The sequence below is a fragment of the Polypterus senegalus genome, chromosome 3 (genome assembly GCF_016835505.1).
Source record: "Polypterus senegalus isolate Bchr_013 chromosome 3, ASM1683550v1, whole genome shotgun sequence".
Taxonomy (NCBI): domain Eukaryota; kingdom Metazoa; phylum Chordata; class Cladistia; order Polypteriformes; family Polypteridae; genus Polypterus; species Polypterus senegalus.
In genome coordinates, this window is record NC_053156.1 from 88,821,566 (window position 1) to 88,839,699 (window position 18,134).

The window sequence follows — 18,134 nt, forward strand, 5'->3', positions numbered from 1 at the left end:
CTCCTGCCCAATCCTGATGCAGCCCATAATAGCACTGTCGTCAGCAAACATTTGCACGTGGCAGGACTCCAAATCGTATTGGAAGTCTGATGTAAATAGGCTGAACAGGACTGGAGAAAGTACAGTCCCCTTCGGCGCTGTTGTGTTGCTGACCTGCAGTTCCTGAGACACACATACTGAGGACTGTCTGTAAGATAGTTCACGATCCATGCCACCAGGTGTGAATCTACTCTCATCTCTGTCAGCTTGTCCCTAAGGAGCAGAAGTTGGATGGCATTGAAGGCACTAGAGAAGTCCAAAAACATAATTCTTACAGCACCACTACCTCTATCCAAGTGGGAGAGGGATCGGTGTAGCATATAGATGATGGCATCCTCCGCTCCCACCTTCTTCTGGTTTGCGAACTGCAGAGGGTCAAGGGCGTGGCGGACTTGTGGCCTCAGGTGGTGAAGCAGCAGCCACATGGTCTTCGTCACATGTGACGTCAGAGCAACAGGCTGGAAGTCATTCAGCTTACTAGGATGTGATACCTTTGGGATTGGGGTGATACAAGATGTTTTCCAAAGCCTCGGGACTCTCCCCTGTTCCAGGCTCAGGTTGAAGATGCGCTGTAGAGGTCTCCCCAGTTCCAGTGCATAGGCCTTCAGCAGTCGTAGCAATACTCCATCTGGACCCGCTGCTTTGCTGGCATGAAGTCTTCTCAGCTCTCTGTTCACCTGCGCTGCTGTAATTGTGGGTGGGGATGTCTCTTCTATGCTGGTATCAGCAGAAGGATGGTTGGAGGATGCAGTAATCTGAGGTGAGAGTGGGTTAGGGTGGTCAAACTCGTTAAAGAAGCTGTTCATTTGGTTTGCTGTCTCCACGTCTCTCTCGATGGTGTCACCCCGCTTCAAGCTGCAGCTAGTGATGATCTTCATCTCATCCCACACTTCCTTCATGCTTTTATTCTGCAACTTCTGCAACAGTTTTCTCCTGTACTGCTCCTTCGATGCCCTGAGCTGGACTCTGAATTCCTTCTGCACGTGCTTCATCTCATGCTGATCACCGCCTTTAAAAGCCCTTTTCTTCTGGTTCAAAAGGCCCTTGATGTAATCCATGGCTTGTTGTTAGCATAGCAGCGTACTGTTCTTACTGGAACTACAATGTCTATACAGAAGTTGATGTAATCAGTTGTGCAGTCAACAACCTCCTCAATGTTCTCACTATGTGATCCCGGCAGGATATCCCAATCCGTAGTTCCAAAGCAGTCTCTCAGAGCCTGCTCTGCCTCAGGGGACAACTTCCTGAATGAGCGAGTGGTTGTAGGTAGCGCCCTCACTCTTGGTTTGTAGTGGAGGCTGAAGCAGAACCAGGTTATGATCTGCTTTCCCAAGCGCAGGCAGTGGGGTGGCACTGTATGTGTTGTGGACGCTGGCCCGGAAACAGACAGACGGACAGCATATCTCACCCAACACACGTTTATTTTTGACTATTATTTACAATTACGTGCACTCACAAACCCCAGTGCCTCCAGCACCGATCCCCCAAAGTCCAGGCCACACAGTCCTTTTTTGGCCACCTCCTGTCCTCTCGCCAGCTTTGTCTTGCTTCCTCCTGACTCTCGCCCCGACTGCTGGGAGGCAGCCCCTTTTATGGGAACCCGGATGGGCTCCAGCTGCTTCCCGGCACTCCTCCACAGACACGCCCTTGTGTGGCGGAAGTGCCAGCTGCGCACCCGGAAGCCGTTCAGGTGTCCCTGTCGTCTTCCCCCAGCACTTCCTGGTGTGGCGGAAGTGCTGGGCTCCAGGGCTGTTCAGGCAGCGGGGCGGCCACGGGCCCCTACAGGGATGGGCTTCCAAGCCCTTAACTCGAGGCCCCCAGCATAACCGGGACGGACGCTCCCTCTCGGTCTGGAGGAGGCACAAGCCTTCCTCCGATCCTCCTGTCCTCCTGGGCGTCCCGGCCGGGGACCGCAGTGTCTTTAACATATTGACAGTCCTATTTCCCCGGGTGTTACAGTCCACATACTGGGAGAAGGCAGGTAATGTTTTGTCCAGCGTTACATGGTTAAAGTCTCCAGTGATTAGCACAAGTACCTCAGGGTGCTGTGTTTGTAATTTAGCAACTGCAGAATGGATGATGTCACTCGCCATCTCCTCGTTCACTTGAAGGGGGATGTAAACAATAACAACAATCATGTGTCCAAACTCTCTGGGCAAGTAATAAGGACGCAAACTTATGGCCAACAGTTCGATGTCCTTGCAGCAAGTGGAGATTTTAACATTTACATGTCCAGAGTTGCACCATCTTATACTGACATAGAGAGCGACACCCCCTCCTTTTTGCTTCCCGCAGGTACTTGCGTCTCTGTCCAGTCTAACTGTGCTAAACCCGGGTAGCTCCACGTTAGCATCTGGGATGTTAGTTGATAGCCACGTTTCACTAAAACACAGCAAACTGCATTCTCTGTAGATCCTGACATTTTCACCAGTGCAGCCAGTTCGTCAATCTTACTCAGAAGGCACCGAAGGTTTGTAGCACCACTTTCTTGCTAGACGTGTGGCTTTTATCTTAGCACCGGCTCTGTAGCCCTGATACTGCCTTCTTACTTCATCAGGTAAATAGGGAATCACACCGGCATGCGCAGTTGTTCTCACTGCTTGAAGTTGACTACTTGAATAGACAAGTCTCAGTGTGTAAAAATCCATCTCCAAGTAGTAAAAAGTGTCCATGGAATGAGTCCACATAAAAGAAAGTGGTAGGAGTTAACAGTGAAATAAAGAAAAATAGAGAAAAAGGTAGAAAGATAAAGATAAAGACTTTAAAGATAAAGTCATACACAGAGCTGCTGGAAAGGCTGCCACTCGCATCAGTGCCTGAGTCATTGAATATACTAATGCATTTGAAGATATGCAGCCATCACTCTCTCCAAGCATATGGGCTTTCACAAAATTTCAGATATGTCAAAAACTGACATCCATTTCAAGTGTTACAAAACAAGGGTGTAAAACTGATCACTACGAGTGAAGAGCTCAGAGCAAAATACAAGTGTGTTACAATTCCCAGGTTAAAGAAACCAAACAGCTAATTTCAGTTAGAGAGACATTCACCAAACATGTGAGTCTTCAAATGCTTCTTAAACACATTCAGGGAGTCAGAATTCAGAATGGAGTTGGAAAATTGTGTTCTACCACCTAGGAGCTACACATGAAAAGAGTGTGAAGTGAAATTTGATGACAAACAGAGATGGCATCACTAGATGTTGTTCATCATCAGATCCAACTAGGCGAAAAGGAGCATAGGACGTCACAAGTGTCTCCATATATATAAGTGCTAACCCACTGTCTACTAGTTCATTTTGACTTTTTTGCTCGTAAGGTTCAATAGCTTATGTGCTAATATTGGCTATCAAGACCCATCCTTATGGACCTTTGCCAGTAGAACAGCATCTTACCTTTGAGAGCCCTACTACACACATCATGATATTCCAGTGGAGGTACCAGATGTCATAGGTGTATGGCAACATGGATCTTTCTTAGAGGACCTACAGATAGGTCAGGATTATCTAAGCATACTCTCAGCCAGAACTTGCCTCCTGCCATGAAGTCCATCATTTGTAAAAAAAACACAATTCATCAAATTTCCCTGTAATGAAAGAGCTCAATATCTGATTAAGAGGAGATCTTACCAGAAGACGGGCCTCCCAAACATGTTTAGTGCAATAGATTAAACCCTTGCTTCCACAGTGAATGAAAAACATTATGTGAATAGGAAATTACACTATTCCATAATATTTTGCATTATTTGATTTTTTACCTGCCATTTTATTCACGAAAGTTTCTTACCATTTGTGTACCATTATCTTTATACAGTATATTAAATGTAAAGTTAACTAACTGACTGACTCATTCAAATAGTCACTTGTTCATTCACTCATCAACAAAATGACTTTTTCCTGTTTAGTAAAAAGTTGAAATCTGGCAGGATTGTATTTCTAGGGCAATATACTGTATACTTGCTATGAAACATAAATACAGTTGTGCTTGAAAGTTTGTGAACCCTTTAGAATTTCCTATATTTCTGCATAAATATGACCTAAAACATCATCAGATTTTCACTCAATTCCTAAAAGTAGATAAAGAGAACCCAGTTAAACAAATGAGACAAAAATATTATACTTGGTCATTTATTTATTAAGGAAAATGATTGAATATTACATATTTGTGAGTGGCAAAAGTATGTTTGCTTTCAGTATCTGGTGACCCCACTTTGCAGCAATAACTGCAACTAAACATTTCCAGTAACTTTTGATCATTCCTGCACACTGGCTTGGAGGAATTTTAGCTCATTCACAGCTTCAACTCTGGGATGTTGGTGGGTTTCTTCACATTAACTGCTCGCTTCATGTCCTTCCACAACATTTCGATTGGATTAAGGTCAGGACTTTGACTTGGCCATTCCAAAACATTAACTTTATTCTTCTTTAGCCATTCTTTGGTAGAACAACTTGTGTGCTTAGGGTCATTGTCTTGCTGCATGACCCACCTTCTTTTGAGATTCAGTTCAAGGACAGATGTCCTGACATTTTCCTTTAGAATTCTCTAATGTAATTCAGAATTTATTGTTCCATCAATGAAGGCAAGCCGCCCTGGTCCAGATGCAGCAAAACAGGCCCAAACCATGATACTACCACCACCATGTTTCACAGATGGGATAAGGTTCTTGTGCTGGAATGCAGTGTTTTCCTTTCTCCAAACATAACGCTTTTCATTTAAACCAAAACACTCTAGTTTGGTCTCATCTGTCCACAAAACATTCTTCCAATAGCCTTCTGGTTTGGCCACGTGATCTTTAACAAACTGCAGATGAGCAGCAATGTTTTTTTTTGGAAAGCAGTAGCGTTTTTCTTGCAGCCCTGCCATGCACACCATTGTTGTTCAGTGTTCTTCTGATGGTAGACTCATGAACATGAACATTAGCCAATGTGAGAGAGGCCTTCAGTTGCTTAGAAGTTACCCTGGGGTCCTTTGTCACCTCGCCGACTATTACACGCCTTGCTTTTGGAGTGATCTTTGTTGGTTGACCACTCCTGGGGAGGGTAACAATGGGCTCGAATTTCCTCCATTTGTACACAATCTGTCTGACTGTGGATTGGTGGAGTCCAAACTCTTTAGAGATGGTTTTGTAACCTTTTCCAGCCTGATGAGCATCAACAACTCTTTTCTGAGGTTCTCAGAAATCTCCTTTGTTCGTGCCATGATACACTTCCACAAATGTGTTGTGAAGAGCAGACTTTGATAGATCCCTGTTCTTTAAATAACACAGGGTACCCACTCACACCTGATTTTCATCCCATTGATTGAAAACACCTGACTCGAATTTCACCTTCAAACTAAATGCTAATCCTAGAGGTTCACATAATTTTGCTACTCACAAATATGTAATATTCGATCATTTTCCTTACTAAACAAATGACCAAGTATAATATTTTTGTCTCATTTGTTTAACTGGTTTCTCTTTATCTACTTTTAGGACTTGAGTGAAAATCTGATGATAATTTAGGTCATATTTATGCAGAAATATAATTCTAAAGAGTTCACAAACTTTCAAGCACAACTGTATTTATGGGTAAAAACAACAAAATCTAAAAAATGGTTTGCCTGATAAGACTGATGTTCATTCTTCACCTCGCCTGTGTCACGTGGTGTCCCTCAGGGTTCAGTCCTTGGGATATTAGTTGTTCTACTTTATATCCTTCCTTTGGGTCAGATTATTCGCAGACATGGCCTTAACTTCCACTGTTATGCAGACTCCCCTACAGACTCACCTCCCAACACACTCACTGACTGCATCACTGATCTTAAGTTTTGGATGGAAAATAACTTTCTCAAACTTAATGACAATAAAACTGAAGTGTTACTGGTAGGCCCAAACTCCCAACTTTCTAAGGCATCCAACTTCTCTGTTTCTGATGATGGTACACTTAACAAACCTGCTCCTGCTGTCAGAAATCTTGGTGTTTTGTTTGATTCATCACTTAACTTTGAGCTACACATTAGGTCTCTTTCCAAAATTTCATTCCATCATCTCCATAACATTGCCCGCCTCTGTCCATTTCTGTCCTTTAATGATGCTCAAACTCTGGTTAATTGTTTCATAATGTCTCATACTGATTACTGTAATTCCCTCCCTGCAAAATCTATACAGAAGCTACAGTACATTCAGAACTCTGCAGCCAGAGTCCTCACCCACACAAAACATTTTGCTGACATCTTCCCTGTTCTCTCCCAACTGCACTGGTTACCAGTTCCATCAAGGATTAAATTCAAGATTCTCACCTTCAAAGCCCTACATAACCTTACCTACCTGCACCTCACTCAGCTCCTTACATTCCTTGTTGCTTTCTCAGGTCCTTTATCCTGTATGTAAAGTGATCCTTGAGTTTGTGAAAGGTGCTCTATAAATGCAACTTATTATTATTATTATTATTATTATTATTATTATTATTATTATTATTATCTGGTTGGTTAGGCAAATGAAGGTCAACAGCAGAATGGATAGGAGGGGAAGAGTGGCAGTGACCAATATTGTGAATGGATAAGTGAAGAAAGTAAAAGACACGGCATGATATGCGGCATGGAGAGTGAGTAGAAGGAAAGTTTGGTGAAGCTTAAGTTAGACGAGGTTAACAAGCATGCTATAAAGTTCAAATCCTGGTGCCAGCTGCTGTGGCTGTGAGTGAAGGTGTTGTGAAGAAGTTACTACAATACATTTACAAGGACAAAACTTCCTGAAAATAAAAAACCTTCAATGCATTGCACAAGACATATAAATCTGCAGCCTCAAAACTTTGTTGCTGTTTGTATTAAGTTAGAATAAATCCTGAATTAGTTTTTTTAAAACATTATTGTCTGGCTGTGACTTTCAGGGTAAAGCCATATTAATAAAATAACAAATAATAAAAAATCCAGATTAAAAAAAAACTACTAATATTGTATACAATACAAAAAAAGTGCGTAGTTACATAGTACTTTGGATACATCTGAATAACCAACGGCACCATAGCTGAGACTCATTGTCTTAAGAAGTTTTCCAAGCACAGCTAGTAGTTTATACTTCCTTTCCATTTATATAGCATTGCACCTTATCATATAAGGATATTTGAGGGTATTCTTTAGGTGCGAACTACACTCTTGTTCATGTTCACATAAATTTAAAATGACTTATGAACAAGACACCCATTAAAAAGATTTAGGAACATTTATTGTAAATGTTACTGTACATTCAGAGGCTTTGTAAATTGTCCATTGGAACATATAGGACATACTTGTTCAAATTTTAATTATTCATCATTTCATTGGTACGCAATAAAGCTTCAACTAAATTTAGGGAATCGCATAGTAATGTTGAATTTATTACATTTAACAAAGTATCCATTTCTTTTATTGATATATCTAATACAGTGCCTTTTACAATACTGTACATATGGGCAAGTGGCTAGAACACTAATGAGTTAAATAAACTCTAGGAAATCTGAAGGATAACTGCTTAGATTTATTTATTGGTGAAATGTGAAATACTGTTGGGTGATCCCAAAATTGACAAGAGTTTATGGTGTCACTATTCTGTTTATTTGAAGTTAGGTGACAATGCCTGGTTTGATAGCTGAACACTGTCTGTGTGACCTCTGCCCATTTTATTCTCTGCCTGGGTGTGCCTTGAGCAATACATCCTCATCTCACATCCTAAAGACATACTGCATGTGTGAGGTTAACTGGTGACTCTAAGCTGATTCTTGTGCATGTCTTGTATAAGCTACATTCATGCATCTGATGTCAGCACCAAACAAAATTAAATTAGAGAAAAGCTGCTTTGGTGAAATAGAGACATGGATGATTTATGTGAAAAATTAATTTCAGAAGCTACAGTTTTTTAATTTATTCTGATAACTCATCATAACATTCCTAAAGGTTTAGTTTTTGTTTCACTCCATGAAAACTAAATACAATGTCCTTTGAGTTTATTTTTTCCAATTCATCTGCTTTAATCAAATTTAAAATACAGCTCTCAGATTATGAATAAGAAGTGTTTCTTCACATTAAACATTAAAACCTTTCTTTTGTATTACACACATGCTTGTTCACTTCAGTATGCCAGACTGTTTGAAGCTGTTTCCTTTGTCAAAAATAAATGCTTAGATTTTATAAAATTGTAGCTAATTAGAAGAGCATCTATTAATTAAATCCCAATTCATTCTTACTATATATTGCAGTCATTCCTGAGGAGAAAATCAAAGCATTACAACATAATAATCATTTCAAAATGTGTTGTTTTACTTGTACAAACCTCATTATCATTGAAATAAATTTTCAACAGTAACCGTAGCTTCAGATGTGTCGCCAGGAAGGCATCCTGATAAATATTATATTATTAAGTCTTCTATTAAACATTTTAAACAAAGATAAAGTGTTCAAGATAAAGCTCTCTTTATGGTTTGTATGTATGTGTTATTTTAATTTTGCAATTTTTTTTTAAGGTACAGCAGCTGTGGCGGTGGCAGGACTTCTGGCTGCATTGCGCATTACTAACAACAAACTTTCAGACCACAAGATATTGTTTCAAGGAGCAGGAGAGGTATACTTTATTGACACTATAAATCAATTGTTAACAAATAAGCAGTTGTATATATATATTGTAGGAGCTAGCCCGGCCACAGACAGACATGGCACTGCAATGTCCACAACTCACACGTTTATTATACTATTTACAATTTTGCACTCATTCCTTGGTCCTTCGGGCTGCCTCCATTTCTGCCTCGCAAGCTCCATCCTCTTCCACCCGACTCCAGCTCCCCGAATGGAGTGAGGCGGCCCCTTTTATAATGCCCGAGGTGTGCTCCAGGTGCCTGATGATGAACTTCCAGCAGCACTCCCAGAAGCGCTGTCCCCCATGGATCAAGGACCGTCCAGGTGCCCAGAGAAGAGAAGTGCCGCTCTCCCAGTTCCTCCGTCCTCTAGGCGTCCCGGCAGGGCAGGACTCCTGGCCGTCTATCACAATATACAGCTGTCCCATGTAGAAGTGAAACAAGACAGCAAGGAGGACCCTGCCTAGTTCCCTACTCCTGACATCACGCTTCCCCCTACCCTCGACCAGCAGCCTCTGTCTTGGATTAGCATGAATATATCGCTATTGCAAACGAACTATGATTCTTAGCACTATTAGAGAAGTCACAAAATCAACCGGAATGTTCAAGCAAATTCTAGAAAAAAGCCTGATCTAAATCCGTTAAGTAGTTCTCTCATTAAGTGGATGTAAGATACGCCCGGAGGCTAGTGCGTGACTGAGGAGGGCACTGCCCCCAATCCCCTTGGCCCGCTGTGTCTCTCTCGGATTCATGCAAATAAATCGGTACCACAAATGAACTATGATAGCACAGATGAGAGAAGTTGCAAAATCAACTGGAATGTTTAAGCAAATTATAGAAAAAAACCTGTTAAGTAGTTCTCTCGTGAAAAGCAGACATACAGACAGACAGATGGAGGATTTTATATATATATATATATATATATATGGATATATATATTGTGTTGAATCTACATCTAGTGTAATCTGTATCTTTAACTGTCCCTTATGTGCACGTGGTGACTGTATACTGTATGTATATATTTAATAAATTATATTTTATAATAAAATATATATTTAATAACATTTTATAAAAAAAATGTATATATATAATTTTAGACTACATTGCAAAGATCTGCTTTTCCTTTAACATTAAAATGTGAAGAAACACAGATAAAGAGCTGGGACAATGTAGTGATTCCCGTATAATTAGTAGTCTGTATAAATCACAAACAAAATTAAGTTTTAGTCTTTGCACTTAAGTTGATCTTCAGATGTCTCCAAGATGGCAGCCAGTTTTCACTCAGGAGAACAGGAAGAGGCAGGGCAAAAGGCATTAGGCAACAGTAGTAACCCATGGTTGGGAGTGTAATTACATTTATATGAGCCTTGAAGATGTCTCCCAAGTGCACATGTGTGATAAGAGACTAATCCTGTTGATCAATGTCAAAAAACATGATAAAAAATTACATTAACATTTAAAATTGTTTAACAATAAAATGTGAATTTTCCAAGGGATTGAATACTTTTTATATGCACTGCATTTACGCCCACCATTTAAAAAGAGACATTTTTCTTTTTACTCACTGCAGTATGATATGATTCAAACATCTTAATAAAATATCTTACTTTAAATGAGTACTTTAAAGCCAAGCTTTTATTTTTAAATGTAATTGATCTCTGCCATATGATTGGCATTTTATAAAATGGCTAAATTAAAATAGGGTATGTGATATTTTTTTCTTTTAACATAACATTTAGGCTGCCATGGGTATTGCAGATCTTATTATTATGGCAATGGAGAAGGAAGGTACACCTAGAGATGAAAGTATTAAGAAAATCTGGATGGTTGACTCCAAAGGACTGATTGTTAAGGTAATGTATATCATCATTTTCGATTCCAAAACAAATTGTATTAATTTATGGAATGTCGGATTTTTATGCCTTTCATCTACTCTTGATTTTCATCTTATCAACTTAATCGGATTCTTACTTATTTACCTGTTACGATAATCTTAGGTGGATTCAAAACATATAGCATGGCACTGCTAATAATGTCTGATAACCTGGGCCTCATTTAATCACCTGAAACTGTACCTGGTCATTTTAGAATACTTGAACAATGATTTCCATGTTATTTCAGGGCAGACAATTCTTTGGATCCAATCTATGCTGCTAATGTTTAATTAGCCACCTGTCACAGCCTGTCACTGAAATTAAGCACATCCACAAAATACGTTTTTATAAATCATGACAATTTTACACCATGCACTCAATGTGCATTTTACAAAATACAGAAATCTATTATTTAAATAGACAAATAAACTAAATTAAAATCTTTAATGTATTTTAATGAAATATGTTATCTGGTACCTATAAATGAGAAAATGTTTGGACCTTTTGAAGTAATCCACATTGAGGTGAACTAACACTGGGGTTATTACTCCCAGGTATTAGTTTTCCAATGATGAAGGACTTTGTCTTTCTGTTGTTTTAAGTTTTCTTGAATAATTTGTAATTGGAGAAACAACTTTAATTTATTCACATGTGGTTACCTGTTTTTGGATTAGAGAACTAAGGTTAAGTAACAGGCAAAAGTGGAAAAACACAATTTGTAATTGCAGATGGTACATTAAGAATAGGTTGTCAGACACTCAAAGTGTAAAATCGCTTCCAAAGAGACAGATTGACAGGACTTTACTAAGACAAATGTTGTATATGAGTGTTACCTGGAAGAGCTGGAAACTTGTTAGGGGTAGATTTTGCAAAAGCATTATGTAGTTTTTTTTTTCTCACAAAGAACCATAGACATATGGAATAAATTACCAAGTTGGGTGGCAGGCCGTAGAACTTCAGGGACTTTCAAAACTCAACTTATTTTTGAAGAATTAGACTGGAGAGCTTAGTTGGGCTGAATGGCGTGTTCTCGTCCATATTGTTCTAATATAATAAGAACAGGGCACAAGCACTGGCTGCCATAAATGTCTTTTGTTTGATTAATCAGAAGCCATATGAGAGACATTTTTGGTCAGTGGACAACCGCAAACGCTCATAGCAAGACAAGGGCATTAAATTGCAACTCTTTAAGAGGACATGGAATGACTGAAATAAAAATCTGACATCATTATGACAAGGACCCTTATCTGTAGACTTCATAAAAGTACATTTTTCATTTTATATTGTCTTCTGTATTACATCATTCAGCTTTACAATATCCTACCTATGGATTCTGACATTTTTATAATTGTGACTGAATTTTCCAATGAAGGATTCAGGTGATCAGCATACCAAAATCTATCAGTTACTACAACATAATCAGGGCTTTTCTTTGCTTGATCTGGTTTTGTGACTTGGCTGTCATTATATTGAGTGTAAAGCAATAACATAAAGTTCTTCTTTGTTACACTATTTACTGTACTGTGCAATAACTGACATGTCTTGCTGAATGTAACATTTTGAGTTAGGTGAAACGTATGGGATTTTTATGAAAACTTTATAAAATGTAAAATCTAGTTTGTTTTCACCCTAAAATTGTTTCTTCGTAGTATGAATTATTTTTGTTTCACAATTACACAAAAGTAAAAGGAGAACATTTAAGGATATTTCATATGGTTTTTAAGGTGTTAATAAAATTTCATCCACTGAGATATATAAGAAGGAATGCATTGATTAATATGTGAAGTTATTGTTAAGAAAATGAAAATGGTATAAGAACAGAATCAAATTCGGGGTTGGTTTTCACCTTGGACCTAATGCTAACCCTGTACTGGAAACAGTGAGTTAAGAAATATGAAAGGATGAAAGAAAACTGTACCATTTAATTAGTATAAACTTAATTAAGGTATAAAAAATCTTTAAACCATATTCTTGAAAAAACAATGAATTTTGACATTTTTATAGTCAAGTTACATTTATTCTGGGGTAATCTTTTGTGTATTACTTCATTTCTGAAAAAGTATTATTGGAAACAAAAGTTTTTCTTGGCAGGAATTTCCTTATTTATTAATATAGATCATAACATTTTAAAATATTTTCTTTGCTTTGCTCTTTCAGGGGCGTGGGAATTTAACACATGAAAAATGTAAATTTGCTCAAGATCACTCTGAAATAAAACATCTGGAAGATGTAGTTCAAGACATTAAACCAACAGCAATCATTGGTAAAAAAAAATAAGAAAGTTTACATAAATTGAATGTCTCTTTTATACAACATAAGACAGAAATGTAAAGCATTCTGCTCTATTCACTGCACTGTGGAGATATCTAATGGCAAATATGAGTAAATATACACAGCAGAAATGTTGTTCTCTATTTAGCAAAGGTTAAGTATCAATTTCAAATACTGTGGATGTTACAGTAAATCGAGTATGAACCATTTTTTCTAGTTATTAGTGTTTTGAATTCAAATGTAATGCTTTAATCATGCTGTGCACAGTGTATTTATTGTTATAATCATCAATGCTATAAAAATTTTAGATGTACAGTATGAGCTGTTAATCTATTCAAGAACAGAGGAAAATGACATGATAATAGTTTGTTAAAGGCAAAGGCAATTATTGAATAATGGAAATATCAAAATGACAAAATTACAGTTTGATGGCTGAAAAAGTACTATTTAATTTTGCACACAACAAAGACAACATTCAAGTCTATCACAATATTGGCTTTAAGTACAAAATTAGGCCATTTGAATGGATGGATGAATGTGCTAAGATGTAATACTGGTAATTTTAGGCCCACGATGTAAATTAGCCTTCTTATGAAAAGAATATTTGAAAACTTGTGATTCCCTTTTTACATAAACCCAATAATTAAATTATATAAGAACGTACTCATGCTATGCACCTTAAGGTTTTTTATTCTTTTTAAAATGTACCCTTTTTTGTTCACTACTTAAATTATAATGTTGCTGACTTAACCAATGACAATATGAAAAGGTAATAGTATGGAGTTGATGATTTACCTATAAGTGCCAAACAATTAAGAATGATGTCATCAAATTAGATATCCAGTATTGATGCAAACAAGAATCTGTGCTAGATTAGGACAATATAGCAAATAAAAATCCAGTGCCTAAAAGGTCATGGAATGTTGACTTACGTTAAGTCAGATTTGGAGTGGATATTGACACAGCTTCATGTATAATAAAGACAAGCACAAGTAATGATCAGTGGAATGGTGGGAAAAGTGTACAGTCAGATGTTCAATTCAAGTCAAAATGCTTGTTTTTCACAGTGAAGTGACAGAGTAGTATGATTATAATGTGTCAATTGAATCCCACAGAGGGAAATGTAAATGACAAATAATCTAGAGCACTTCTATGTGATGGCATTTGAACATTACAGGATGGCAATGCCCATATGCACAAGACATTATTAGTCAATGAATGGCTTAAACAGTAAGACAAAGTAAACTGTATACCACCCCATTCAGTAGATCTTCACCCAATTGAGTATTTATAGGAGATTCTGGAATGGCATTAGACACTATCTATCTATCTATCTATCTATCTATCTATCTATCTATCTATCTATCTATCTATCTATCTATCTATCTGTCACGGCGGGTGGCCAGAATCCTTACCCGGTCAGGACACCCAGAGTGAGGAAGGACCAGGGGAGAGAATATTTGTGGGACAGTTTTTCCCCCAGGCTGATAGAAGACAGCCCCCTTGGTTTCCAGTGGGACCACGGGTTATTTGCATAGGGGGTGCGCATGGACCTTTTCAGGGCCTTATTTGGCCACACTTTCACCACACCCAGAAGTCCATCCAGGTGCCCTATAAAAAGGGGCCAGTTCCACCATTCAGGGGCCAGAGTCGGGAGGAAGGAATGGACAAAGCCTGAGGAAGAGTGGAGGCAGAAGGACTGGCGGCAAGGAAGGGAATGGACTGTAAATAAACACAGGTCTTGCGTTTAAACCTGTGTCCTGCCTGTCTGTGTCGGGGTGTTAGGGTGGCAGTACGCACCCTAATGGCTTACACTATCTATTTATCTATCTATCTAATAGCACACTCAATACTAAGTCTATCTAATAGCACACTCAATACTAAGTGGAGAGTGCTGAACTGATAATTTTTATTTTTTTTCTCAATGATGTTTAAACTATTACATGGAATGCTATTTCTTGTTGCAACAATTTCTCTATAACAAATATAAACATATATAACACATATAAACCTATAATTCTAAAAACATAAATATAATAAGTGTCTTATTCAAAGTAAAAGAAAATATACTAAAAAGTATAAAGTATATAAATATATACAGTAGAAATATTATGTTAATGAAAGAATAAGTATCAATTTGAAATACTGTATGTGGTAGTCTGAATCCAGCATGAATCTCTTTTTTCTGTATATTGTATCTTGAATTTACATGAAATTTAAATTTAAATGAGAAGAATCATGCAGAACACAATGTATTTATTTTTTTTTAGCTCAAGAAATACTATATGCAACAACTCCACTTAAACATATATAAGAATTACAATAAGAAGGAAAAAGGTCCAGCTTGGCTAAAGCTAAGACAGCAGTCACAGTTAGGCACTATAAAAGTGTATTACCACCGGTATAAAGGATCCCTAGTAGCGTTTGTTGACACATTTCTACTGAATAATTCCTTGGGTGAAAGTCCTCAGTGTTAGAGTATCACAGAGAGGATGTGCAGCATTGTTCATAATGGCACTCAGTTTTATCGTCATTTTCTCATCCGTGCTATCAACCACTATAAATAATGAGCCATCCATCTATTCAAAAAGAAATAAAAAAGAAAAGATATTTTGTCACATAAAAACAAAGGAATTTATTGAATAATGGCAATGACAAAATTACTGTTTAAGGAGTCAATATATGTATTTAAAAAATATATATTTAACAATGTGAGCTTGTGGCTTTCTGTTAGATCTAAACATATGCTTTCTAAAGAATATAAGTCAATCATGGAAATGATACAACAAAGTATCAACATATTTGCAAATGACAGTATGAAATGAATTTATGTAAAAACTGTATTTTTATAAGTCATAGTGTACACAGTAGGAAAGGCATCAGCAATAAAAAATTTTATTTTATTAAAATTTTCTTGGTAAAAGTTAGATCATGCTATGTATTTCTTGTGCACACACATTTGTGTGACTGTGACTATCTGTTTTTTTTATTTTCTTATGTCCTGTTTTACTTCACTTTAAAGGTGTTGCTGCAGTTGGAGGAGCATTTACAGAGAAAATCATCAAAGACATGGCATTATTCAATAAACGTCCAATCATTTTCGCGCTGAGTAACCCTACTAGCAAAGCTGAATGTACTGCAGAGCAATGTTACACCCTGACTGAGGTAAGGACATCAATTCGAAAACAGCTAAGCTTTCATCACAACAACTGAAGCCTGAGGAAACCTGAAGTTAATGCATAGCAAGACGAAGCACCTTCAGTAAAATTCCCAGAATATTAGGCCTGAATTGGTTGGGTATTCTGTTACATCTTAAACATTGACATTGAAAAATATTCAACAGCACAAAATTTTTTTTTTCTGTAAACTTCAGTAAAACAGTTAAATTATTTTTTACCATTTTATGTCAACTTTTTTTTTTGTCCAGAAACTTCTCCCCTTCAAGTTCACCATTTTCCAAAGCCCCTGTTTGGTCATTTTAAGATTATTATAGGCCAGGGGTGGTGAACTACAGGCCTGCAGTGCCGCAGCGGCTACAGGTTTTCATTCTAACCCTTTTCCTAATCAGTGACCAGTTTTCACTGCTAATTAACTTTTTCTCCATCACTTTAATAGCCCTGTTAGAAGAGTTCAGCCCTCTGAATTGATTCCTTTCTTCATTAAATGACAGCCAAGCAGAAATGAGATGTGAAACGAGCTAACAGATGACCAGCTAAACTGGGGTTTCAAACTCCAACCAATTTCACAATGAAAAGCCAATTCTTGCTGTTAATTAAAGCTGTTATTTAATTCCATGGTTTGTTGTTGCTCTCATTCTGCCAAAGCACACATTTCTGAAAACTGTTGCTTTCCTGTTCTTTCTAAGAGCACCGTCAAAATGTTTTGGTGACCTGAGAGATCAACCTTATCAAGACCATCACCTCTCTTTAATTTCAGATATTGTGTAATGGGCACAGGGGAGCTGGTCATGTGGTGGCTTGTTTTGTGTCTCATTATTGTTTGGCTGCTAATTAAAGAAAAAGAAACAACTATGGTGCCTGGTCAATTTAATTAAAATAAGTAATCAGCAGCAAAAACTGGCCACTAAATAAACAGATGGTAAGAATGAAAATCTGCAGCCACTGCGGCACTCGAGGCCTGGAGTTCGCCACCCTGTTATATGGTTGTTATTATTTGAAGCATTTATTATGCTACACCTAAACACAACTGTAAATTACTGTTGTTGTATTCAATATTTTAAAGGTGTTTATTTAGACACACTGTCAAAAATGTAAAATTCTCATAAGAACAAAATTAAGAAACAGATAAGGCTTATTTATTTACATCTTAACAAGCAGCCACTGAAATACATGTATATAAGCAATATGATAGCAATGTTCAGACACACAGGCACAGCTAAACAACATCAGTTATGATCGCTGTTTCTTAGCCAAAACATACATAAAATAATTAATTTCAAGCAGTCTCTTTACATACAATACATTTTATTGGCTTAAAAGTGTTTTTATGTCTTTGTGTGAAACATTCTGTGTGTTTTTAGTGAGGCCCTCAGGACATTACCTTTAACAGACACACCGATACGGTGCTTTTCACTAATACACGTCTGAGGATATGTGGTTCTAAAGTAGGCATTGTTTTTAATTAAACTAAAGAAATAAATATTTATGCATGTAAAAATAGAGGAAATTACTAATTCTTCATTTTCCTGCTGTTTATACTTGTTTTGAAGTTTTATTTTTCTCACCACTAAATTATGCTTTGCAGGACACCTGTTTCTTCCATAGTCTGCCTACAGTATATGCTTGTGCTTCATTTGTGATATACGTTTAATGTTGTCTTTAATACAGTAATTGTTTGTATAATGAAATATATCTAAAAAATATAGCATGTGTTAAGAGGAGAGCTGAGAGGACATCACGTTCACACTTGACATTAGCATGACAAAAATTAGCTGCACAGTCCACTGAAACCAATGACTGTTACTATCACAGCACAAATGCATTGTTCTGGGTTAGCAGGGGTCCCATACTAAAAATCACCTCCTCAAAACTGTGATTATATTATATGGAGTTCCTTGCGTGACTCACAGCTACATACACAGTTAATTGAACACACATTAATAATAAGAATAATAATCTGCAAAATGTTAAAGTGAAAATCAAGGGTTGCACTAAATTAATTTGGTTTCATGAATTTTATATTGTTTTTATTAATAAAATTTAGGCTGTTTCAAAATAAACTTTTGTAGTTTATATTGTCATTATGGAGAAAAATGCTCTTATTGGCTCAAAAGTCTAAAAGGCTGTTATTCAGTCTCTAAGTGGTGATTGAGACGCAAGTTTACCTTCCAATGAAGATAGCACATG

At 37.4% G+C, this 18,134-nt stretch overlaps 1 protein-coding gene across 1 annotated transcript in view; it reads left to right on the forward strand.

Annotated features, from left to right (window-relative positions):
- Positions 1 to 18,134, forward strand: part of me1 (malic enzyme 1, NADP(+)-dependent, cytosolic) — a 660,804-nt gene that overhangs the window by 609,927 nt on the left and 32,743 nt on the right. Inside the window, exons 8-11 of the mRNA XM_039747586.1 lie at positions 8,516 to 8,613; positions 10,363 to 10,476; positions 12,655 to 12,760; positions 15,791 to 15,933. Of these exons, the coding sequence (XP_039603520.1) occupies positions 8,516 to 8,613; positions 10,363 to 10,476; positions 12,655 to 12,760; positions 15,791 to 15,933 (461 nt within the window). The remainder of the gene's footprint in view (positions 1 to 8,515; positions 8,614 to 10,362; positions 10,477 to 12,654; positions 12,761 to 15,790; positions 15,934 to 18,134) is intronic.